Source organism: Amphiura filiformis, chromosome 16 (genome assembly GCF_039555335.1).
Source record: "Amphiura filiformis chromosome 16, Afil_fr2py, whole genome shotgun sequence".
NCBI classification, from domain to species: domain Eukaryota; kingdom Metazoa; phylum Echinodermata; class Ophiuroidea; order Amphilepidida; family Amphiuridae; genus Amphiura; species Amphiura filiformis.
This window is the reverse complement of record NC_092643.1, coordinates 49,213,421-49,238,713: the sequence shown is the minus strand read 5'-3', so window position 1 is coordinate 49,238,713 and position 25,293 is coordinate 49,213,421. Positions and strand designations below refer to the sequence as shown.

Genomic DNA, 25,293 nt, shown 5'->3' with positions numbered 1-25,293 from the left:
CAACGCGTGATACGCATCATCTTTTTCGCGCCGCGTGAGATGGGCGCGGTGACATGCGCGTGTACGCAACACTAGCAAATCGTGGATCGTGTTAATTGGGTTCCAACGCTGTGTTAATTGGGTTCCAACGCTGCGTGACGCAGCTTGTTTATTCCCTGCGTACTGGTCATAAACGGTATTTATGACCAGCAAAAAAGGTCGCAAATCCAATCAGAAACGTTGTTATATCGTGAATATGTATGAATATGAGATTAAGGTTATGTGTTCCATAGAGGATGTGTGTATGGATTTCAACTTGAATAGCCCATTCCATGAAAATAAACTCACAGTGTGCATTCTAAATGAACTTATGTTATACAGAATTAAATGTTTCATCCTGCCAAATTTTGCAGTTTTACATTTAGGACGATTACGTAAGTGGATGAAAAATAATCATCTCTGAAAATATGTTGTATACAATAATTGTTCAAAGGACTTCATCACTCGCTATGTGTACTTTCATACCTGACTTAAAGTCGTTGAGAAAGCGATAAAAATTGTAATCTTGATGATCTTGAAACTTACCAAAAATAAAACAGAGTGAAATTGTACAGTGCCAAACTATATACTTTCATTTGTGACTTTGTGTAAATGTTAACCCCCCTGGACATAACTTGTCATCTAACAGCATTTCTGATTGGTTGATAACTTGAAATGCTCATTTCAATTGCCAATTATGATTAGGCTTTAAACTATTTATGGTCAAACATGCATTTAAGAAATAAATGGTAATGCATTATCCTTTACACACAAATAATGTGTCCAAGGCAGTAAAAATGTAAATAATGGGTGAGGCGCAGCCCAGCCCATTATTTAAACGTTTTTATTGCCGAGGACACATTATTTGCGTGTAAAGGATAATGCTGCACCCTTTATTTCTATTCTATTACCAGAAAATAGTGTGATTTAAAGAGAAAATATCATTTTTGGCATAAATATTTTAAGTTGTTTACTTCCAGGTGAGCGCGTACGCGTAATTGACAGCGCGTATCACAGAAATATTGCATGCATAAGCAAGCGTAATGCTGTGCGTAGAATGTGTTACGGCGCTTGACCCATTTTTGCAGAATAATGGGCTCTCACGTGACGTGTTTTAACAAATCACAGTGCACGATTTTGAATAATAGGTCGTAAGAGTAATAGAATTGCAGATGATCTAATTAATACCCTCCTTGATTGGTTCAAAATTGGACACACTATTCATTTTGGCCAATAGGCAGGTAGTTCTCATGGGGTTAATAAATGATATAAATGATATTATACATGTATCTCATTAAGGATGACATCGTCTCTCTCTGTTCTTTGCATCCTTAAGACCGTGGATGTGAGTCAATTATTTCATTATATTCTTCTTTTCAAATGCTTTTTCATATCGTAGCTGCAAGTAAATATAGTAAACTGGTGAACTCGTTGGTGTTGAAATTTGTTTTAATTCTGTATGTGTATGTTTGCATGTTTATGAGTAAACATTAAGAAAGAAGAATGAAGCAGTCACTCAAATTTAGCTCAATCAGTTATCAATGCTATTCTTAAAAAACTATGTATGTGATTTGACTACCTCATGAAAAACTGAGCCTATGTTCTTATACCAATGATTAAAGGGGCATTTTGTGATTTTAGTATCCTGTTTGGGGGTATGGTTCAGTTGATTTGAACATTGAATTGGAGAGTTACCCATAATTACATATTACAGTGCTGTCAAATATTATTTTGGACTGTTGACAGTTGGAAAATACATTGTACAATATCTTTGTTAATCCCACAAATCTGCAAGCATTATGTAGTTCTAAAAATCTAAAAAAAAGTATAAAAATCTCAACTTTTTTGGAATAATTTGGGTAGATGAGACTGTGGATCACAAAGTGTTAAGTGTTACATGTGATTGTGCAGCAATGTCTATGGTACAATCAAAACCTCATGTGTGACCATATGATCATGGATTAAGGGGATGGGGCAGTTTTTTCACAACATAGTCAAAATCACATACAAGACTTTTGACAGAACAGTGATGTTATGCTCTCGACTCCATCACTGTAGTGTGTTGCCATGCATGTTTAACCCCTGGCAGTTTTTAATTTACTCTAGTGGAAAATTTTGAGTAAGCTTGAAAACAAAATATTGTTGATGCATGCTGATTACGACACAGCACCTATTCTCTTGGTTGGCTAATGCAAAAAAAAAAAAACCACCAGTGTGCGCATGTGCAGTCTTGCTGCACTTCCCAGGGGTACTTGAATTTTTAAACAGGGCTGTGCTGCTGGAACTCTGAAACCCCTACCCATATTTAGGGATTTTTTTAACCTAATAAAACGGCTGATATGACAGTTTTTGATCAAGTTTTCCTCAAATCGGGACCCATGTTTAAGGTTTATTCTTGCAAAAAAGCGACCCATTTGAGTGGCACATCCCTGTATACCTTACAAACATTAGTACCCCCCCCCCCCCAGGCTGCACTTCCTCTTTTCCGAGCTGGATTCACCCGAATTTTGTGTAAAGGGGCCAATTACATGCCCAAATGTAGGACTGCTATACTTGAATGATGCTTAAATGATTTGTGAAGTATTATAGGCCAACAATCAGCAATGATCTCTATATTGTGCTGAGGCTATACAGTTTTCGTTTATAAATTACTTTTTAAAATGTTACTTAATCCCTCTGCTTTTGTAATAGATAGAGTAAGCTTGTAAAGGTAGCTGTACTAGGACCATCTTTGTTAAAAGTACCCATCTCTCCCACCTTAGTATTTATGACAGACTAGATCCCTAGTGTGATTTTATCCTTTTGATTATCTTTCATTTCCTTTAGTTTGTCCTTCTGCATTGCATATATGTTGGTTGTCCAAAAACTGGTGGCAGTTTTTACTGAGTGTATCACAGCTATTCCTAATGGGCTATTTCCTTTAAAATCCACAATACCTCTGTGGAAGAATTTGGAAAAATGTTTCACAAGGGGAGTATGAATTTCAAATGGAATGAACACATTAGGCAGCTTCATTTGAAACTCACCCTCCCTCTGTTGAAGATTCAGGATGAATCTTTCTCAGCAGGTGTATGAAATTCAAATAGATCTGCCTAATATGTTCATTCCATTTGAAATTCATACTCCCTTTGTGGAACTTTTTCAAAGTGAATTTTAAATGAAATAGTCCCAATTGAACTCCAATGCTGGTGTTCTTGGTGTTGGACAGTTTCTTGAGGTGCCATCAAAATGAAAAATGCATAAACATGATACTTAGAATGTTTTGATCTTTGTTATAAATCTACAATCAAATATTTAATAAGTGAGCGAGAGAGATAAGATTGTAACTGATTGGATTTGTTTATTTCTCTTCTCAGAACGATGGTGAAAATGAAGAACCTTCTTAATGGAAATGTTTGGTTATGGGAAAGAGGCAAATTCATCAACAGACGATATGTCATTCAGGTAAAGATGCCAACACTCTGTTGAATTATAGGTTAATACATGTGTATCACTTGTTAGATATACAAAATAATGCATGCATAGTGAGCTGTTGATGCACATTTATTAAGCTATTTCATACACAGGAAAAAATCCTGAGATTTTTGCTACTATAACTTTCAAACTTGGGTTCAAAAGTGCAAAAATAATTTGAAGACTGTTTGCATGGAATTAAGTCAATTTACCAGCAGGGTTGTAGTATTCAGGCAATCATCTTAGATTGCCTGAATACTACAATGTATTGTGTGCTGAGGTAACGAAGGCACTAAAGCATCAACATAGGGCATGCAGTTCACACCCAGGAAGTACTTGGTACCAAATCAAATGACCATACAGAGACATGCTGCAAGTATGAGCCACTATACCCTCTTTGTAATATGTGAAATTGTGGTATTAACTCTATCAACATGGGTGTTGCCTGCATATGACAAGTTCCAATTTTTTTTTAATTCAAAAAATTTCAGAATTGTAAAGTTTCGTGACCATATTTGGTATCAGCATGAAAAATGCATTAAAATGAGTACAAACAAGCCTAGTATTGGATCAGTAGTTCTTAAGATAGCTCTTGATATTTTGAGCTCAAAATATCTCAAAACGTTTTATGTTGAAGCATATGGCAAGCATGCAGACTGCATAGCATTAATGCAGATAATCAACTAGGTGTCTGGCTTTGTTACAGGACCTTTACCAGAGATTCCTGGATGGTGATGAAGATGTCTTAAAGCTTCCTAAAGAAGAGGACCCCTTCTGGGAGCCAGCTGAAGATGTCCTGATTGGTACAGCTAATGTGTTCTTACAGAGTCTTGCTTATGCATTAGACTTTGATGATAAGATTACCATCACTGACTTTAAGGTAAGATATCCTGATTGGTACAGCTAATGTGTTCTTGTAGAGTCTCGCTTATGCATTAGACTTTGATGATAAGATTACCATCACTGACTTTAAGGTAAGATGTCCTGATTGGTACAGCTAATGTGTTCTTACAGAGTCTTGCTTATGCATTAGACTTTGATGATAAGATTACCATCACTGACTTTAAGGTAAGATATCCTGATTGGTACAGCTAATGTGTTCTTGTAGAGTCTCGCTTATGCATTAGACTTTGATGATAAGATTACCATCACTGACTTTAAGGTAAGATGTCCTGATTGGTACAGCTAATGTGTTCTTACAGAGTCTTGCTTATGCGTTAGACTTTGATGATAAGATTACCATCACTGACTTCAAGGTAAATTGAAACACTAGAAGATAAAAACAGGTTTTAAGAAAGTTTAAGATTCTAAAATTAAAAAACTGAATGATGCCAAGCTTAACTATTAAATGTATTTATATATAGTATTTCACATGCTGGGCTTGTGGTATTCAGAACTGGGTCAGTAACAATTACAATCCCTTTTCCATCAATTAATGCAAAGAGGGCCTATGAAAAAGTTATTTCTAGTATTGTATTTGCCATAATTGTGTTGGAAACAGGTTAAAGAAAGACAATATATTTTGTAAATGTATGTTAGAAAAACAAATTGAGGCAGCCATGTAATAAGGGTCAGGTGGGAATGAGAAACTGGTTTAACAGAACATTTTGCACTTGCTGGGTTTTGACTTTGCATGCTTAGCTATACTTTGAGATGCCAATATTTAATGACTGCATTCATAAGGCAATTAGGACCACTCTTCTATTAAAACATTCACAAGATATATTAGTTAAATAATGTGACAGAAATTGCAGTGTACATGTATGGACCACCCTACACCTCATCCCACCTCCACATACAATGACATACACATCTTAAATAGAGCTAGCTCTTAACTGTTATTAGTGTCTTCATTTCTTCAATTATAGGGCAACGAAGAAGGTTTCATGTTTGTTAATGTGACCCCATGTACTCAGAATGGTAAAGCACTACAGGATGAAGATAGCTTTGTGGAAGACCCAACAGAACTACTTGGCAAGCCTTATCACTTCAAGGTAACTTAAGCAATTTTTGTGTCATAATATATCAAAGCAAGTTTTTGCTGCTACTCAAAAAACATGCCGGTACTTGCATAAAATTGGGCTGCTTTTTTCAAGAGTCAGGTCGCAGCAGTAAATTTGACTTATTTTTCTTTCAATTTAGCCAAATTCTACAGTCTCTGATGCTCCAAATTGCAATAACAATGTGACCATTTATTGATTGGTCAGTACTTCCCATTAAGCACTGTTTTTTGTTTTTTAAGCCTTGCTTTTCCACCCAATTGGGCAATTTACATTCTAAATTCAGGGTAAAACTGCCCAAATATCCGGTATTGGGCACTTCTTTTGGAATCTTTAAAATTGGGCTACTTGAGACTTATTCACCGTGGCCTGGCAAGCCAATTCGCTATGCCTTGGCACTGAAAAATTTTGGCAACACTTCTGAGGTGTTAGTTTAATCTTATACCAACGAGAAATGGGTTTCGCTGTTATGTTAAAGATGACGCCACATCGGAAAGTTTCCTTTGTATACAGTTGTTTGTTTTCTATAACTACCACAAGTTTTGGACAGATTTAATTGAGGCAGTTCATCATTTTAGTCTAGTTAGGCACAACGTCTAATTTTGGTCCTATATCGCTATCAGTGCTCCAATAGGTACCGATGGCTCTTTCTATCATATCCTGACCATTTGCATAGTGCTTTTGCTTTTATTTAAACAGGAAGCCCCACTTAGCCAGTTCACCACAGAAGAACTGACTTACACATGTTACATGACAGACAGAACAGAATTTACATGGATAAATTTTAACCTTGACTAACTTCCTAATGAACTTACACCAAAAGTGGGGCTTCATCTTTAAATGAAAAACAATAACACAATGCATATATATGCTTATTTATAATGCTTGATACAATTTATTACATCACCAGGGTATGATAAAAAAATCATCAGTACCTAACTGGGCACCGGTAGTGCTATCGGACCAAATTAGATGTGGTGCCGTACTGAATCCATTTATGTTCACTCTCAGAGGCTTGATATTATTCTCATATAACCACAGTAGATAGTTTGTAATTTTGTGACCTGAGGTAAATCAAATTGAAAAATAATTTTGATTTTGTCTTGTATACTAGCTAAATATCTTGAACAAATAAATTTTGTAATTTCAGGTGACAGTGCGCAGTGGAGAAGTAAACAAATCACGTTACTCCAAAGGTCTAACGGTTAAGTACAAGTACCAAAATGAATCAGATTACAGCGTGAGTCCAACCATCAAAGACACATTGTCACCCGAATGGAATTATTCCCGGGTGATCTCTATTCCAAGTGTGTCTCCAGATCATCTGGATTTCTTTGAATCTAGCAGCATTGCCTTCCAGCTTTATGGAACACAAGTGGAGAGTGAAGCAGATCCTAGATTGTCTAAACTGACTACCAAGGTAAGATGGGCCTTTCTTACAGCATCCATGATTGGTTAATTCCTTGATATGATCATCCGAGTAACCAATCAAACCATCATATTTCTGAAAAAGTTGATTGGTTTATGATTATTTGATTGTTTTGGTAAATTTTGTTTATTTCATATTGATTGATTAGTCAATTGATTGATTGACTAATGTAAAAGTGGTAATTTTCATGTGTAATTTTTCCCACTTTGCCAATTTTAAAGTACTTCACTTGTTTTTAAATTTGTGATTTGAAATTTTCTTACTTACATCTATACATTAAAGAACTAATTCGCACATTTTTATTTTTGCGGTAGCTGTGTTGAACAAAAATTTCCAGTTCTACAGTAATTGACTAAGTGATTGATATTGATTAGTTTTATCCATGTCCTGTGATGATAAATTAAAACCTTGTTTTGGTGCTCTTTTATCAATGAAACATGAAGGAAGCTTCTTTTTTTTTGTCCTTTTAAAATATGTGGATTTTCCTCATCACAATTGACTAACATAAATGTCTTCACTTTTGTATAATTTGTAGGAGCTTAGACAGATGGAAAATATGAATGAACAAGCCAACGGCTTGAGCCGTCGCCAAACCGGTATGCCAGGGTCTGAACCATCAGATGAGATGACTCAGTTGAAGAGTGAACTGGTGTTGATGAAGAGAAAGTTTGAGAGGTTGTCTAAGAAAGAAGCAAGATTACAGGTAGGTCTTGTTTGTTAACAACATTTTTTATTGAAATTAAAAAAAAATATGTGCAGTATATAATTATGTAGTGTACTCCCTTGGGATGTGGACCTTTTGGCTGAAACTTGTTACACTTTTAACCCCCTGAGCACTACCTGCCAATCTAACATTGCCTCTGATTGGTCAATTATATGATATCTTCACTTTAATCACCAATCAGAATGGAGCTTTGCAAATAATTCACCCCAATTGTTTTGTGTGGTGAAATTATTCTAACAATGTTGCTGATTGGTCCAATTGATAATGAAAACTTCTTTTTGGCCAATCGGCAGGTAGTGCTCAGGGGTTTAAGCCCGGGGGGGCCACTTGTATTTCAAGGTGGACACCATGCTCGTGTAAAAAAACAAGTAAAAAGGGTTGTTTTTCAGCATTGGGCAAGTACAGCGCTGTACCTGTTTAGGGTGTCAAAAACGCCAAAAATCAGGAAAAAGGGTATACTTTTCCAAGCAAAATACTTGCTTAGGCCTTTTAGGGTAACAAAGTTTAATGGCAAAATAAAAAAGGGTGAAATAGGCTATGTTTGGCTTCTATCAGAACAAATCGTAGGGTAAAACATTAAGAAATATCAAACTACTTATATTAAACAAGAACCTGAACATGCATTTTTACTTTCTTAGTGTTAAAAAATGGCAAAATACTTGTTTAGGGTATGTTTTGCATGCGCTGAGTAATACTCGTTTAGGGTGCGTTTCGAGAGTTCATACATGAGCATGGTGTCCATCACGTAATGTAAGTGGCCCCCCCGGGGGTTTAAGAGAATGTGTCTTTTTGTCAATTGAAATGTACATGACAAATGTATTAAATCACAATGAACCAATGAGTCCTCAATTTCAGGTTTTTGTTGTAAAAGCTTGTGAAGAAAAATATCAAAGAGCTTAGGGAATTGATTCTATATCATACCAACTCATGTATTGTCCAATATTTGTTGATGAACGATGACAAACGAGTTGTAACAATTTTTGAGCAGTTTTAGAATAGTGGTTACCACCCCAAGCTTAATCCCAATTTTAACCTGAATCTTTTAATCATAACCACTATCTTTATCCTAATCATAATCATAACCCCTATCCTAATCCTAATCATAGCCCTATAACTAAACCCTAATCCTACCCTGGCCCTAATCCTAATCATAGCTCTATAACTAAACCCTAATCCTACCCTAGCCCTAATCCTAATCATAGCCCTATAACTGAACCCTAATCCTACCTTATCCCTAATCCTAATCATATCCCTATAACTTAACCCTAATCCGACCCTTGCCCTAATCCTAATCTATAGGCTTGGTGGTGGTAGGATCTTATGCAAATATTGATTATTATATTTTAGGACATTGGAATGAAATAATTATTACTGTTGATATTTTTCTAAATTTCAAATTGTTCTTCTTGCACCCATATTATGCATATTTATTAGGACCTGTGTAAGGAATGGTTCCAGAAACCAAGGGAAGAACAACAATTTGAACCCTTCTTAAGGGTAGTTAAAGCAGTAGCCAAGTATGAAGAAGAAATAGAGGAAGAAAAAAAAGAAGATGTAAGACACAATTTCTGTTGTATTGTTAAAACTAATTCACATCATTATTTGAATTACACCTTCTCCTACACCTAGGAATTGTGCAAGATATGGTCAGATAAACCCAAAGAACAGCAGGAGTATGACGGCTTTTATAGGGCCGTTTCCGCTGTGGCTCATAGCACTGGTACCAAACTTAAAACAAGAGTTCAGATGCTTAATAAGGTAGGGTCTTTTACCCATTGGCATTTTCACCTTTGACCTCTGACATTTGACATTTAAATTACTACTTTGTTATTATGTTCAAATTAATTTCATAGATTAAAAGTATTATTGAATATGCCAAATTGTTCTAACTTGTTTGCTGATTTTTTGCTATTTTAACCAAAATTAGACACAAAATTAACAAATACATTAGCAAAGTCACAATATTTGGGTTTTCTGTGCATGAAACCTTAGTTTGCACATTTTACTTATGCACAAATAGAGATTGAAGTTCTGCACTACTAATAGTCTTTTGTTTACTGTAATCTTGCACAATTTAGATACAGAAGTTTAACAAGCAGAATTTAGAATACACATTTAGTCGCTCATTTCTGGAACAAAAAATGTGGATTAAAAAGATGATAGTATCATGGCATGATTTTGCACTGTACATCTGGATTTCTTTTCAATTTGGATAAAGTCAAAATGACTTCTTTTCCATAAAACTTGTAGTTATGCAAATAGCTTAGAGATGATTATAGATGTTTGAAATTTGGATATAGACATATGAGCATCTTTTTTTTTTATTTGTTTTCTTTAAATGTATATATTTTTTGGTAAATTTTCTGTAGTCATTAATAAGTCCTACTTTGCTTTCTGTATCTGTTAGATGTAATAGTATTCTAATTTTCTGGCCGCAATCTATATCATTTTGCCTTGAATATATGACGTGTACTGAAATGACTTGATGACTTGTCTAGATTTTGACTTTGATAACTCTTGACTTGACGTATAACTCCATATTATGTTTGGCATAAGTCACTCATTATGTTGTACATATTGGAGTGCATGCTCATCACTTTTTCAATAGCATTGGGGAACATACTTTACTTTTCATGATATTGTGGTGATTCAGTACCGGCTACCCAATCATGTACTTTGGTGGAGGGAGGCATCAGATGTGCTACATACACATTGCCTGAATGCAGCTTTCTTAATTTAAATTTGAGCCTAAGCCTTTACTGTTGGGCCATAACGTAATCACACTTTTAGTTGTGGTAGTTAAATCCAGTGAATCTGATGGATATTTTGACCTCTAATTATTTCTACAAAGTCTTAAAATAGCTTCTGACTTGATTATGCAACTTGACAAAAGTTAAAATTTGGTCAGTTGTGACTCAACTCAACTCAAGTTAATCCTCAATGGACTCACAATTACTAAGGATTAATTATTTGATTCATTTATGAATCAATTGACCTCTGTCAGCTGATTCTTGAAAGCCACTTTGACTTGGGCTTTGACTCAACGTTACCTTTGATCATTTAATGCAAAACAATTTGCGGCTTGGTTGTGCGATTTTGCATATGACTCAAATATATCAGTCTAATCATGTCTTGCACGGTTCCGCCATGTTGAGTAGAGCCTCCAACTGGCAACGGACATGAAAGGAAGTTTTTGTCGTCTGCATCACATACTGTCGTATCTCAAAAGGCTGCCTTGTGTGATTTTTTGAAGTGTCATCTAATTGAATACCTGAGTGGAAGAAGGGCCCAACTCCATAAAACTGTTTTTGAGATATTAAGAAAAAACTTAATATTTGGAAAAGTTTTATAGACAGAATGTTATCATCTTCAGGGGACCTTTAATACATGAATATACAGTATTACATACATTCGAAATCATATACGATGTTAATACGAGCTGGAGTTGGACCTTTCTTCCACTGCAAGTGCCAGTTCCGTAAGCAGATGTGTTATAAATAGCTACAGAAATGTGGAGATTATCCATTATTTGTAAGTAGAAGAATGTAATATGTTAGCAAGAAAGTTTATTGTAGTGAAAAGCAAATTTCATGAATGAACAAAATTCCTCTTTAACCCAATATTTGTGGAAGAAGGGCCCAACTCCATGGAGTTGGGCCTTTCTTCCATGAAAACCATGATTAAGTGTACTCATTTTTGTAAAAAATTGGAGTTGGGCCCTTCTTCCACTCAGGTATTCAATTGTGATGAGATACACTGTAAAGTGAACTTTAGATATTAATTTTGACGTATTGTCACAATATTACAATCTCAAGTCCATAAAGCATGCTGAAATATGAAAAAAAAAAAAATATGAAATACAACAATGATAATAAAAATCACATAAGGCAGCCTTTTGAGATACGACAGTATGTGATGCAGACGACGATATGCATATGACTGGTTCAATTCACATTCATGTATGGTGCCAGTTTGTGAGGCTTTACCCTCAAACTAAATCGGTTTTGTTGTCATGATCAGTCATTTCATTACATCTTTTCTCAACTCCTTTTATTAGATTTTACAGGGTCAAAGAATGATCAAAGAAAGACAGAATGGTGATGTAAGGACACAAACAAATAATTTCACTCATATCTTCATTTATCATATTCCAATCTACATCTGTGTTAAACAATTTAACATCATTTGAAATAAACCATTGCTGAGGCAGCACTACATTTTTTCACTGCTGGCTTTGATGGTGGTCACTAAACTTGGCCACTACATTGGGCTATTCCAGTTGAAAACAACATTACCCTGTGGAAGATTTTAGTAATATCTTCCACAGGGGGGGTATGTTTTTCAAATGTAATTGGTCAGGGTTAATCATTTTGAAATCCATACTCCCCTGTATCATGTCTTTACCTTTATCTTCCACAACTAGAGTGAGAATTTCAAATGGAAGTTACTCAATTGTCTATTCTAAACTTATACTCCCTCTGTGGAAGACTAGAGCTAAATATTCCACAGGGGAAGTGTGGATTTTCAATGGAATAGCCTATAAGGCAGCGATCACAAAAATGCATAACAAAACATTGTTAAGAGTATATAAGTAAGTTATTCAAAGTACAATCTTACCTTGATGAGCTTAATCAGTTGGCAATAGCTGACATATCCAGGAATCTGTAATTTTCTGTACCATTTTTCACTTTGATGTGGCAGTGACGTCAGTGAGCATTTCATTTGGCACAGCTTCAATTTGCTTTGCTCAAAATGCTGGCATACACATGCTTATAAAGAAGCTGTATAGATGCGCAAGCAAAACAGCTGCTTCAACGCATTGACATCACTGCCACATCAGGGAGAAAAATTGTATAGTACCGAGTACTTGACAGTGAATTCTAGCGGCTAAGCATAGACTTTGTTGCAGCCACAAGGTGGTGGCCAAGGCTTTGTGGTGGCCACAAAAGTCAGTGGTGAAATTATGCAGTAGTGCCTGATAGGGTAAACTAACATGCTTTGGTATTTAAAAGAAATATAATAATAGGTGATAATAATTAGTATATGTATGTGAAGGGTGAACAACTTATAATGATATTGAATTATTGTGAAGGGTGACAAGTTAAATATTGAGATAGCAAGCATGAGGCATTGCACATCACCTGCAGCACATCATCAGTAATAATCATGTTGCAATCTTTTAAATCGTACTATAAAGTAATGAAACTATATACATTGATGATTTCAATGATTTCCAATGCTCAGTAAGTTTGGAATGGGCTATTCCATTTAAAATCCTCACTACCCCTGTGGAAGATTTTGGAAATATCTGCCACAGGGGGAATCTTTCTCAGAGGGTGTAAGAAATTCAAATGGAGTTACCTAATGTGCTCATTCCATTTGAAATTCATACTCCCCCTGTGGGTTTGAAATTCATACTTCCCCTGTGGCAGATATTTCCAAAATCTTCCACAGGGGTAGTATGGATTTGAAATGGAATAGCCCAGTATGGCAGTATCATATGAATGTTATAAATTTGATCAACAGACATTTGAAGAAAAAAAACCACAGCCTCTTGTCAGCACATTTGCCAACACGCTTTTAATGAATTTCATATATAAAAGGCACCGTATTTACTCTATTAGCCGCCCCCTTCTATTAAATGCCCCCCCACCATTTTCTTCAACCAAGATGTTTAAAATATGCTGAAATTTCCATGCTATCTTGTTAGCTAATTACTGTGGTCCACACGATCGGTAATGGTCGAAAATGACATCTCAAAACGTGAAGTGAACTGGTTCAAATGGAAGTCATTGATCCTAAGTTTATAGCCCGTCATTACGCCATGATTTTTAAGCTTACCTAACAAATTTTGGATTTTTGGATTTATCGTAGTAAAATGACCTCTAAATAATAAATGCCCTCCTTTTGGACAATGCAATGCCCTTGGGGCATGTGATAGAGTAAATATGGTATTCAGGGACTGTCTTTTGGAATTTGCAGGAGGGCATTAAATAGTTCTTCTGGAGCCTTCAAGGAGAGCTGTTTAGAGCATTTATAATAGAATGTAAGGAGAGAATGTCCAACTAAGGAGAGCTAAAAATCACTCTCATATATCATATTTTTAAGGAGAGCAGAAAAGAGTGATTGTTCTCACTCTCCTCAAAAGGCATGCAGTCCCTAGGTATTTGTAATTTTTGCTGCCATTGGTAATGTAAATAGGTACTTTTTCTGGCCCCCATCATACAGGAAGACAGTGTCAGTGTGTATAGTTTTGAGCTTGATCCTCCTGGTGATAGTACAGCATTGCAAAAAACATCCAGTATGGCAACAGGTCGTAAACATGGAAATGGAGACAACAGGGTAACTTCTATCCGCCAAAGCAATGGAGTGGCATCTCACAGCTAGTATGAGCTGTTCCAGTTGAAATCCATACACAGGGTTCCCACAGTCCTTGAAAGTCCTTGAATTTGAAAACACCTTTTCAAGGCCTTGAAAGTCCTGGAAATTGCACAAGGTCCTTGAAAATTGGAATTTTACCTAAAGTATAATTTTGACAAAATTTGGGGAGTGAGGAGGAGCTGTCACTTTCGTTAATACGCAGCTTTTTGTGTTGTGGTAAGTTCTTGAAAATCAAGCTTTTGGATCTTGAAGACATGGCCTTTATCTTCCACGCAGGGAGTGTGAATTTCAAATTGAGTTACCCGAATGGATGAATCCATTTGAAATCTACACCCATGTGTGGGAGATTAAAGATCATGTCTACCATGTGGGGGTGTATGGATTTTAACTGGAATAGCCCAGTGGAGGCTGATTAGTCCATTTTTGCTTATTGCACTTTCAGATTTTGCTTCTGCTGCTTTTGTTTGTGATAAATGTATTATAATATATATACAGGCTGTATCAAAATGATTGGTACCCGTCGGTTTTCTAAAAAGCCTGCTTTTTTAATATGACATTTGATTCTCTTGAAATGACCACAATCCTGGCACCACAATTCATAGCATTTTATTATAACCTTTTATTACATGAATCTACAAATTAGGTGGCTCTTCTATTGAATTTTGAATACAGTTTTGTCTATAATTACTGGAAACTGATGGGTACCAATCCTTTTGATACATCCTGTATATACAGCTCTTGGCAGGATTCTCATGTCGTCTCAAAACGCGGTTCTATTCCCAAAGTGTGTGTTTTGTGTGTGTATACGCCTTTCAAACGCATGCTTTCATTTATACTGTGTTTGACTACACTTTGCAAAAACCTTCTGATGCATTACTAGAATAGCGCAAAAAACAAAAACACACTTTTGGTGCACCCCTTTGCAAGGAGATACCTGTTTTGGTAGCAAGATGTTTTGTTAGTCTCAGCAATGGTTTACACAGTTATTTGTGATATTTTACCATTTCAATGATATTTTCATTACCCTATTTTCATTTTAGTAGATTCAGCTTTGATAGTTCTGTAAAACATTTGTTCAGTCCTAGAACTAAATAACATATTATTTCATTGGTTAAAAATATGTTAGTCATTAATTACACTGCAATTTTTATTCCAAAACATCTTTAATTTCTTTAAATAGTTTATTTATTCACTGATCATGTTAGATATCACTAACTAGATGTTACTAACACTGTAAGGCAATAGAAACAAATTAGTTTGATCTTTCGATCGAACATCGATGCTTGGTCGATCCTTATTATGTATGAAATCCATTAATTAGCCTTGTTAATTGTTATAATTTATGAATATTTGCCTGTATTGATATTAACCACTATAAATTCAGCATTAATTTTGATTAATTAGTAGTTAGTTCATTTATAACAAGCATCGAAGCAGCATCGACGGTCGAACCAAAGATCGAATGAATTTGTTTCTCGTGCCTAAACAGTATATGATAGCTTGTTATAGCAATGAGATTTAGAGTAGAATGGCATGCATATATATTATTAAATGACACATATAAAATCCATTGATAGTTTGTAAGAATGCAATTCATAATGCACATAATTTTGCTAAGTAACAGGCACTAAAAGTAAATTTCCTAATTTCCAGATGTGATAGTGATCATCGAATGCATAAAGGCTGTGTCTCCAGCCTTGTACATGTAGCACGATGACCAATGGGATATTCTGCCATTCCATTTAAAATCCACATTCCCCCTGTGGAAGATTTCGGAAATATCTTCCACAGTGGGAGTATGCATTTTGGGAGTGGGGTGTATTTCAAATGGAGCTGCTAATGTGTTCATTCCATTTGAAATTCATACTCCCCCTGTGGAAGATGTTTCTTAAATCTTCCACAGGGGGTGTGTGGATTTTAAATGGAATAACCCAATAGGTCAACCATCTTGTTGTCATGATTGTTGATCAGCCAATCAGCATGATTGTTGATCACTTCTGTGTTCACGTTCATATGTGACCCGGCAGCACAAATGAGCCGTAAATTCCCTAAATTGTATTCTGAGTTACGGTGTAAAATGTGTACGAAGGTCATATTCATCGGTAACTTAAGCTGGCCCGACATCCGTCTCATTTCGATAGTCAAAAACTAATCAATAATCCTATTGTTGAAGTGGATAATAAGCTTCTACCTTAGATGGCTATAGAACTTTTAATAGCTCTGGTCTTTGTTTGCTTATATTGCTAAATCCTGTTCAAGTGGTGGGTTACCATGCATTGTATTTTGTACAGGTATGCATAACCAACAATTAACAATGAGAGAACTTTCTTAAACCTCGTTGACTTGGGGATGATTTGAAATGACCGCCATTTATGACTGTTTGATATTTATTGCCAACAATGTGGAAAAAGAGACACATGTAAAAACGTAAAAAGCTATAATTTTGTTGAAGGAGTAAAGTTTAACAAACCATAACCCCGCTTCTGGATATCGTTTGAAGTCAAATGATATACCATTTTTAAGTTTATGATGTTTATTTTTTAAACACAAAATAAAACAAAATTGACCGGGGGAGGAATTTACGGCTCATTCGCCGTGGACGGTCACATATATGCTCAACCCATGGCACAATTAGGAAATTTACTTTAGCATTTAGCACAACACATTATATCCAATTTGTGTTGATGTTTAATGTGTTTTGATGGGGAAAATAGGTGGGTATATATAGATATATATATACGAAGGTTGAGAAGCAGAAAGCATTAACTCAGACCTGCTCCTACAAAATGAGCATAAAGTTGCCAGGGCACTATAGAAGATACAGTCCAATAAACATGACAAAATTCAATAGAAAACAGGAGAAATTCTGCAGGAAATATTGATTTTTGAAGAACAAAGCAAGGAACCACCATGTCTAACATAGGCTTTAATTTGGAAAAATACATGTTATCTAACCCTAACACCCAACCCAAGTTAAAGAAGAAATGAAAAGGAGAGAAGATGAACAAAGAAGTCACTTGGCTTTTGGATTCGAACCTTTGACCCCCGCATGCCAACCACACGATCACCGACCGGTAGCTACACGGGTTATCGCTGCCAGGGCAGCAATGCCGTGATTATATACCACTTAGGGTGATTGCGTCATCGCAGACCCTGGGATTCATACATGCGCAGCATTTTTCATTGTGGTATTTTGTGGTTTTTATGGGTGTTAGGGTTAAAGGGTATAAAATAAGGATTTCAAAGCTGGAATTTCTCAGAAAGTTATTTTGTCAACTTTATGCTAGTTTTGTGAGAGCAGGTCATTGTGAGTTCATGCTTTCTGGTTCTCAACCCTTGATATCAGTGGCGTGTCCAGGGGGGGCGGGGCTTTGGGTGCTGAAGCCCCCGCACTTTGTTAAAAATCATGTAAAATCAGCTGTTTTTTGGCGATTTTAGCATAACTCTGAAAGAGGGCTGATGACGCATGCATGCACTCGCACAAATATATTTGTGCCTTGTATGCACCTTGGGTAAAATAATATCAAGCAAATTGAGATAAGTGATTTGAAGATTGATTTTTGAAATTGGCAAAAACAAGCTTTTAGCTTCTTTTGCTTGCTGTTGGTAAAGGAACAGTTGATATACGTCATTCATAAACTATGCTGGTTCAATTAGTTGTGAACTTGTGATGCAGTTCTCAGTAATTATGATTTAATTTAAATCTGATCAACCAGACATGCCTATTTTTTGACAGGAACTAATGTTACGACTGAAACCTTCTGTTTTCAGTAACATATTTTTGACATTTCTAAATCAATAATGTAAACATTGAATATTGTTAATGTCTCCTCATTTTACTTATATACTGCGCCAATAAAGTATCCTTACACTTGGAAAAATAATCAAAATTTCAAAACTGAACAATATTGGGGTAAATTTGTTTTTTTTAATAGACGCACTATCTAATCCTGCACATTATGACACCACATTGAATTCAATGTGACCTCAAGAAGTAAAGTTACAAGCAATTGAATAGACGAAGGTCCGGAAGTGACAAATTGGCCTATACAAGGCGTAAAAAGATTCCAACAAGCGCAACAAACAGACAACACAGTTTCTTCAATGAAGCCTTATTTAAAGCAGTTTTTATTTCAGTTTTTACTTCTCTGTACTTTTCATAACTTTCATGTTATTTGTCAGTTCTTTTTTTTTTCAGTTTTCTTTTGTTCCTTTTGTTTTAAATTAAAGCCAAACGCATAAATTGGCCATTCACCACTCTCAAACCAGATGTCTAGTCTGTGGAGTTTTGAATAGGCCAGTTTGTCACTTTAAAAACGGAACCTTCGTCTAATCAAATCCTTGTAACTTTGCTTCTTGAAGTCACGTTGGATTCAATGTGGTGCCATAATGTGCAGGATTAGATAGTGCATCTATTAAAAAAACAAATTTACCCCAATATTGTTCAGTTTGGAAATTGTGATTATTTTTTCAAGTGTAAGGATACTTTATTGGCGCAGTATATATACTAATACTAGTTGTTAATTGCACTAACATTTTAACAAATTAATGCTAATATTATTCATTAATTTTATAACATATTTTATTACCAGCCATTAATGTATATATTTTAATCATAATTTACAATCATAACAATTATTTTGTGAACCCTATCCTGTTTTTACTTGATAAATGCTTTAACCAAATAATCATTAATTTGAATACACTACAAGATTCCTATTGCAGCTGCCTGCACAGGTACACCATCATCATCAAGGTACCTGACTGGTACACACCGAGTACACACATGCACCAAGTACCTACACCCTACCAATGCTGCTACTGCACAGGACCCACCAGCAGTGGTACTGCACTGGTACTCCCCGGGTACTGCACAGTACCACCAAGTACCTGTGCGATATGACTTGGCGATGGTGTGCCTGTGCTGGGTGCCTGTGCTGGGTGCCTGTGCAGGCGGCTGCAATAGAATCTTGTAGTGTACTATGCTTTATTTTGCAGCCGTCATACTTACTGCTGTTCTTGACCAAGTTATTTTTACTAAATTGCTTGTGTGAGTGTGTGGGGGTGTTTGCGCATGTGTTGATCAGAGTTAATTAAACCATAATCTTGCCATGTCTAGCTCAAACACTTTGAAGTGTAAGGCAAAAAAAAAAGATTTGTCTCTTAAATATTTTGCAAAATAGCTGTGTGCTATTATAATATAAATTTCATCATATTTTACTGACCTGACATTTTTGACCATCTTTTGACAGGATGAAATTTATATTTTGAGTTTCTACAAACCTAATGAACCTCTTCAAGAAGCTATGTGCTATGCTTTTTTATATTTTTGTTAGTAAAATAAGCTATGCGAAATGCAGGATTTTTTTCTTTTCTTTTTTCACTATGTTTTTGGGCCATTTTTTCTGATAACTTGAAAAGCCAGTAAAAAGGCCCAGCACACAGGGATACATGCTAGGATGGCTTTCACATATGCATGCTGGTTTGAGAGACAAACTTTTCTTTTTGGTCAAAGCAATAATACAATTACTTTCCAGAATGCCCAACACTTCTAGCGTCTTTGATTTAAACAAAATAAGTGCCAGAAATATGTGTTAAAGGGTTTCTTATGATATTGATCAAAATCAAGGCAACAAAACCACAGATTAACATGCAGAGCTGATCAAGGCCAATCATTTCACAAAGTTTGGGAGATAAAATTGCTATATGCTAACTACTTCTATCACTGCATATGCATTAGAACAATTGGCAGGAACGGGCACTAATGAATATTAAAACGAAACCACTTGGACTTTGTAATTTGTGTGCAATCTGTGTAGTCCAATCTGTGGACAAAAATAACATAAGATAAAATACATTTATGTTTATTATGTTTGCTTTACTTGCAGCTGCTGAAAGGGGCTAACAGTGTACAAGGCAATGGAACTGTTGTCAAGACAAACAAAGATGGCAAGAAAGTGGAGGGAGGAAGCCGAGCCTGTATTGTAATGTGATAGCATACTGTCATAATATGTAAACCTTTGCTACTAAATCTGCAACTTCAGGTGATATTATTTGAGGACAAAGTGTTACATGATGACATGATGGCTATTCCACTTAAAATCCATACACCCCATATCATGGACATGACCTTAATCTTCCACTTAGGGAGTGTGAATTTCAAATGGGGTTACCTGAATCGGTGACTCTATTTGAAATCTACACCCCCTGTATAGGAAATTAAGGTCATGTCTTCCATAGGGAGTGTATGGATTTCAAATGGAATAGGCCTGGGAGTTAGGGCCAGGATTATGGTTGAGATGGTGGCAGCAATAATAAAGTTGCTCCCCTGTGGTCCCACTTTGGATGACCCATAGAAGAAATGGGACATCTCAGAGCTGAGCAAATCCATGTTCACAAATTGCTGTGATAAACACTCAGAGATGCTGTAGAACTTGTTGGGCATGCAGCTATGGGTTAGCCCTCACTATGGACCACAAGAGCCTCATCCCAATGGCATAGTCCAATAACCTCAATTACATAATCATAGTGCAAAATTTGACCTCCAAGTTGCAGAGTATGAGTTTTTGTACCCAAATCTTCAAAGGTCATTCAATGAATGTACAAATGTATTGAGGTTAAAGAACTGTTCCCCTGATAGATGAGCATGTTGTGGATCCTAATGCCTCTTGACCTGCTGTTATTGCTGCCACACTGATTGTATACCCATTAGGGCTTGTATTTTGGCACTTGTTCATTGGTAATTGAAATTGAGAGAAATGCATCAGGCAAGTTGCAATATGGCTGTTACATAATCCAGCACAGGGGGTTTAGTTCTAAGTAAAATATCATCCTGAATGCATTTTTGAAAACTTGAATAACATGTTAAATGTACAGAGATTTTCTTCTTTACACTGGCATTGTATTATCATGTCTATGTTTATTTGAGTGTCTTCAAATGCCCAGAGGAATTTGAAAAAGAACTCGGATGAATTTTAGAAAATACCCAGATGAATTTCAAAATACCCAGATGAATTTCACAAATTTTGCAGATGAATTTCAAAAATTATTCAGATATTGCTCTTGATGTATCTCTAGCGAAAACGATAAAAATGTATTTCTAAAGTAAAGTTCGTGACGCAACATTGTATAGGACTGGGTAATCTGTTTTTACTATTATGTGAGATCAGTTTTGCCATATTGGATAGGTAATTAAGGGCTCTGTAACCCACCTCTGCACAATATTTTTTGTGGGACCTGAGAGCACATCAGACACACCAAATTGCATTCTGAATATGAGGAATGTCAAAAATATCAATTTGTATTATATCACAAATTTCAAAAAAATTTTAATTATTTGATTTCATCATATTCATAATGCAATTTGTTGTGTCTGATGTGCTCTCAGATCCCACAAAAATACTGTGGGTGACCAAGCTCTTAAGGGACTTGTTTGCATACAATGTCTACTAAAGTGTAAAAAGATATCTAGTATTTTGTTATGTTAATATTAAAGTTTGTCACTTTGTCACAAGAACTTAATTGTTATTTACACAGAATCCAGTCATTGTTTTATATAAGGACACATTTCAAACCCAGAGAGTGCTATATATTCATCAAATATATAATGTTACACAGTATAATACTATATTAACAAAGAAATGTATCATGAATTATTTTGTAATAAAAGATGGTTTCAGTAAAAAGAGATGCATAAAGCTATATTGATCTGTTGCATATACCAACAAACATACATATTTTGTGTTAATCATGATAGATGAACTAATATTTTTGTATATGTGTGAAATAATGTCAAATATCGATAATTACATAATGTTTTTGAATAAAGTCTTTCTGTTATACTGTACAGGTTTTTGTTCCCCTTACAATCAAGGGTTGTATTCAAGCCTTGAAATAAGTGGACTGGAACCAGGAGCAATTGAACATTGCTCACATTGCTCCTGGTTCACTGTAACCAGGAGCAATTTCTGAAGACACAGGAGCAACTTTCAAATAGTAAATCCTTTTCTGCATACAATACAACATGCCAGCAATTATACTGTATCAAGTGCAAAACTGGAACCAGGAACAATTTGTTTTAGAAAATTGCTTCTGGTTCATGTGAATTTTACAAGGACCAGGAGCAATTGGTGGCTTTATGAGGGCAAATTTGCTCCCTGCGCCCACTTATTTCAAGGCTCGGTTGTATTTAGTATTTACACCAAGGACAGAAAAGGCAATAAATAGTATGTACATTATTTTTGTACAGGTTTAATATTATCACTTCATGTACCATATTCAATGTAATTAGCCCCCTAGGTCCCCAAGTCAGTCATGTTTTAAGGCCCTAATTAAAAGTATACAATAAAAGTCAAATTGTAGCATTTGTACAAAAGTATTCAAAATATGGTGTATAATAAGTCAAAATCAGTCATAATCCTGAGTATCGAGTTGTAAATGTTCAATTTATTTAAGACATTTTGACCAATTTTATTTGCCAGACACATGAAAGTGTTTGTAGCGGGCACTTACTACTCCCTATTCCAGAAAAATACAGCACTAATTTTTTGGGATTAAAAAAATATTATCAAGTTCTGCCAAATGAAACATAGCTCAGTCCTAATCATTCATTTAGTCCTAACTGGAGATAAAAGAAAAAATTGGCCAAATATTAAAATTTGACTTTTCTTGCTAGTTAGGACTAACTAAAGGATTAGGATTTAGCTATGTCTCATTTGGAACTTGATAATATTTTTTAATCCCAAAAATAAGTTCTGTATTTGTCTGGAATAGGGAGTAGTGGATGGGCACCAATTAGGTTGAATATGGTACTCATATTTCAAACACAGTTTTATTTAGTTGAGAAAGCGCCAAGCTTCTAAACATTACATTCCAGTTTTGGATATTATTCATTTGTAAACCATTAAAATACTCAATTAATTAATGTAATATTACTAAATATATATTTTTTTTTTTTATTTATAAAAGGCATCAAAGTGAAAAATTGTGTTAAAAAGTAAATATTGTTCACTTTATTACTTTATCCTATTCTCAGTTGAAAACTTGAAATTACATGAATTGGGATTTTTTTAAAATAAAATATGTGGACCTCTGGTTTATGATTATATAATTTCATTTATATGTAATATACTTTGGTAAAATCCGTCCATAGGTTAAGTTGTTTATTGTATAAAAATGACCTCAGTGTGTGAACTTTTTATAAAAGTAGTGATACTAATCATGTAAATTATTAACTTCCTTAATAAATAACAAGGAAGGATTATAATTTTGTTAGTTAGTGATTGTGATTTTTTTCTGTGGTTGTGTATTGTGATGCTGATTGTGTATATGCCAAAATGTAACTTAAGGTTATACGAGGTATTGTTGGTCGAAGCAGGCAAAAAAAAATCTATTTCATTATCTGAATTATTATTGAAAAATAACACTTTGGTGTTTTGCAAAAGTTCATTCTACAAATCATACAGAGGGTATCCGTGTTCTATAAGCTGCATATCCTATAAACGACTGCTATACCTTGTTTAGGACTTTCAAAAGAAGTACCTGCATGTGCAACCATGACTGTTTCAAACTAACCCGCCAAAGTCATGCAGGAATGGTTTGAATGAGGAATACTATGGGAACCAGCACCTTTTGTTAGAAGTCACACATGAGTGAAGTGGATAACCTCTATACTGAAGGGGAGCATGACCTAGCAGTGTTTGTAAAGCCAACACACAAGGAATGGTATGGTTTCTATAAAGGAGATCCCAAGGCTTAGAAGGGTGTCATTTCTGCCTCATGTTCATGATTTTTCTTGGTTTTGATATACATTATTGGCCATAACGCAAGAACCGCAAGACCTGGAAATATAAATGCGATTATTGGCTTGCTTGACTAGTTTCCTATATTCATGAAACTACCAACTTGTGACTTTACACTCATTTTCGTGGTAGCAGGTCACATATGAAATGAAAAATGTAGTTGTTAAAATTCCTTTAAATACACTGCATAACAATAGCGCTTTGAGTCCTTTAAGATCTGGAGAAAGGCGCTTTATAAATCCAAAATTTATATATATTTATTACACATGGCAAGCATTGTGACATAGATTGGCAGTTTATTATTGTCTCTTATAGTTTCAGGTGGTAGTCAAATTGTACCTCATTACAAAATATAATAGTTTACACCTTCTAATTTAGATAGTTTCCTTTTCTAATTTAGACATATTCTTGACTCCCCATACATTCGGCTATTGAATTTAAAATCCACACTCCCTCTGTAGCAGATTGTGTAAATATCTTCAGATGGAATGAACACTTTTGGCTGTTCCATTTGAAACTCACCCCCATGTTGAAGGGAATGAAGATTCAGGTTGAATCTTTCTCGGAGGGTGTATGAAATTGAAATGGAGCTGCCTAATGGGCCCAATTGATTTGAAATTCATACTCCCCCTGGAAGATATTTCCCAAATCTTCCACAGGGGCAGTATGGATTTTAAATGAAATAGCCCAATTTACAGGACTATTAGATTCCGATTCACTTGACGACAACATAATATGGTCCTGTCTTCTGGAGGTGTCAGTGGTACATGAAATTATCAAGTAGCCTGTATATATAAGGGATGTTATTCAATGCATTTTCTGTTGCATTACCTTTGCTGCAACCTTTGTTTAAATCATTTGCAATATTCTGCTCAAACCTTGCTCTATAAACAAGGGAAGAGGCCTACGCATCATACACAGGAACATGGAAACATTCAAACATTACCAACTAGCGCACGAGATCAAATTAATGATGCTTAATCGTATTCTTAATATATCAATATACAGGGGAAAGAAGAATTACGCATCGCACACTAGCACAATTAAACATGAATTTACAAATGGAAACATTACATGCATCGGGCGCAGATATACCAGAGTAAAAACTCGGACATACCTGTCCTGTGAGTTTTTACTCGAACTGCCAGACCTGCATGTAATGTTTCCATTTGTAAAGGCGGCGAATTGTCTAGTGTGCTGATGCGTAATTTTTGCTCTATAGTTTGATCAGCTCGTAATCTGTATTTTATTTTGAAAATTGCCTTGTGACATCTTGCCAGAAGCATCACATACTATTCATTCCCGTCTGATACGTTGTCTATTTTCTTAAACAAGCACAATAGAGACCAGACAGGTCAACTTCTGACACTTTTAATGTGCATCTACTTTTCGGCGTAGTTATAAAAGCCAAACAATTCCCGCCGATTATGAGCTGATGGTGTTTTCTGCAGCAGAAAATGTTGCAGATGCTGCAGCAAAAGTGTACAA

General features: G+C 35.4%; 1 protein-coding gene across 1 annotated transcript in view; it reads left to right on the top strand.

Annotated features, from left to right (window-relative positions):
• LOC140136142 (kinesin-like protein KIF28) overlaps positions 1-22,337 on the top strand; it is a 50,865-nt gene extending 28,528 nt beyond the window's left edge. Inside the window, exons 17-24 of the mRNA XM_072157848.1 lie at positions 3,375-3,462; positions 4,178-4,351; positions 5,340-5,465; positions 6,622-6,891; positions 7,436-7,603; positions 9,254-9,382; positions 11,682-11,726; positions 19,894-22,337. Of these exons, the coding sequence (XP_072013949.1) occupies positions 3,375-3,462; positions 4,178-4,351; positions 5,340-5,465; positions 6,622-6,891; positions 7,436-7,603; positions 9,254-9,382; positions 11,682-11,726; positions 19,894-19,998 (1,105 nt within the window). The 3' untranslated portion in view covers positions 19,999-22,337. The remainder of the gene's footprint in view (positions 1-3,374; positions 3,463-4,177; positions 4,352-5,339; positions 5,466-6,621; positions 6,892-7,435; positions 7,604-9,253; positions 9,383-11,681; positions 11,727-19,893) is intronic.
• Positions 22,338-25,293: the final 2,956 nt, after the last annotated feature.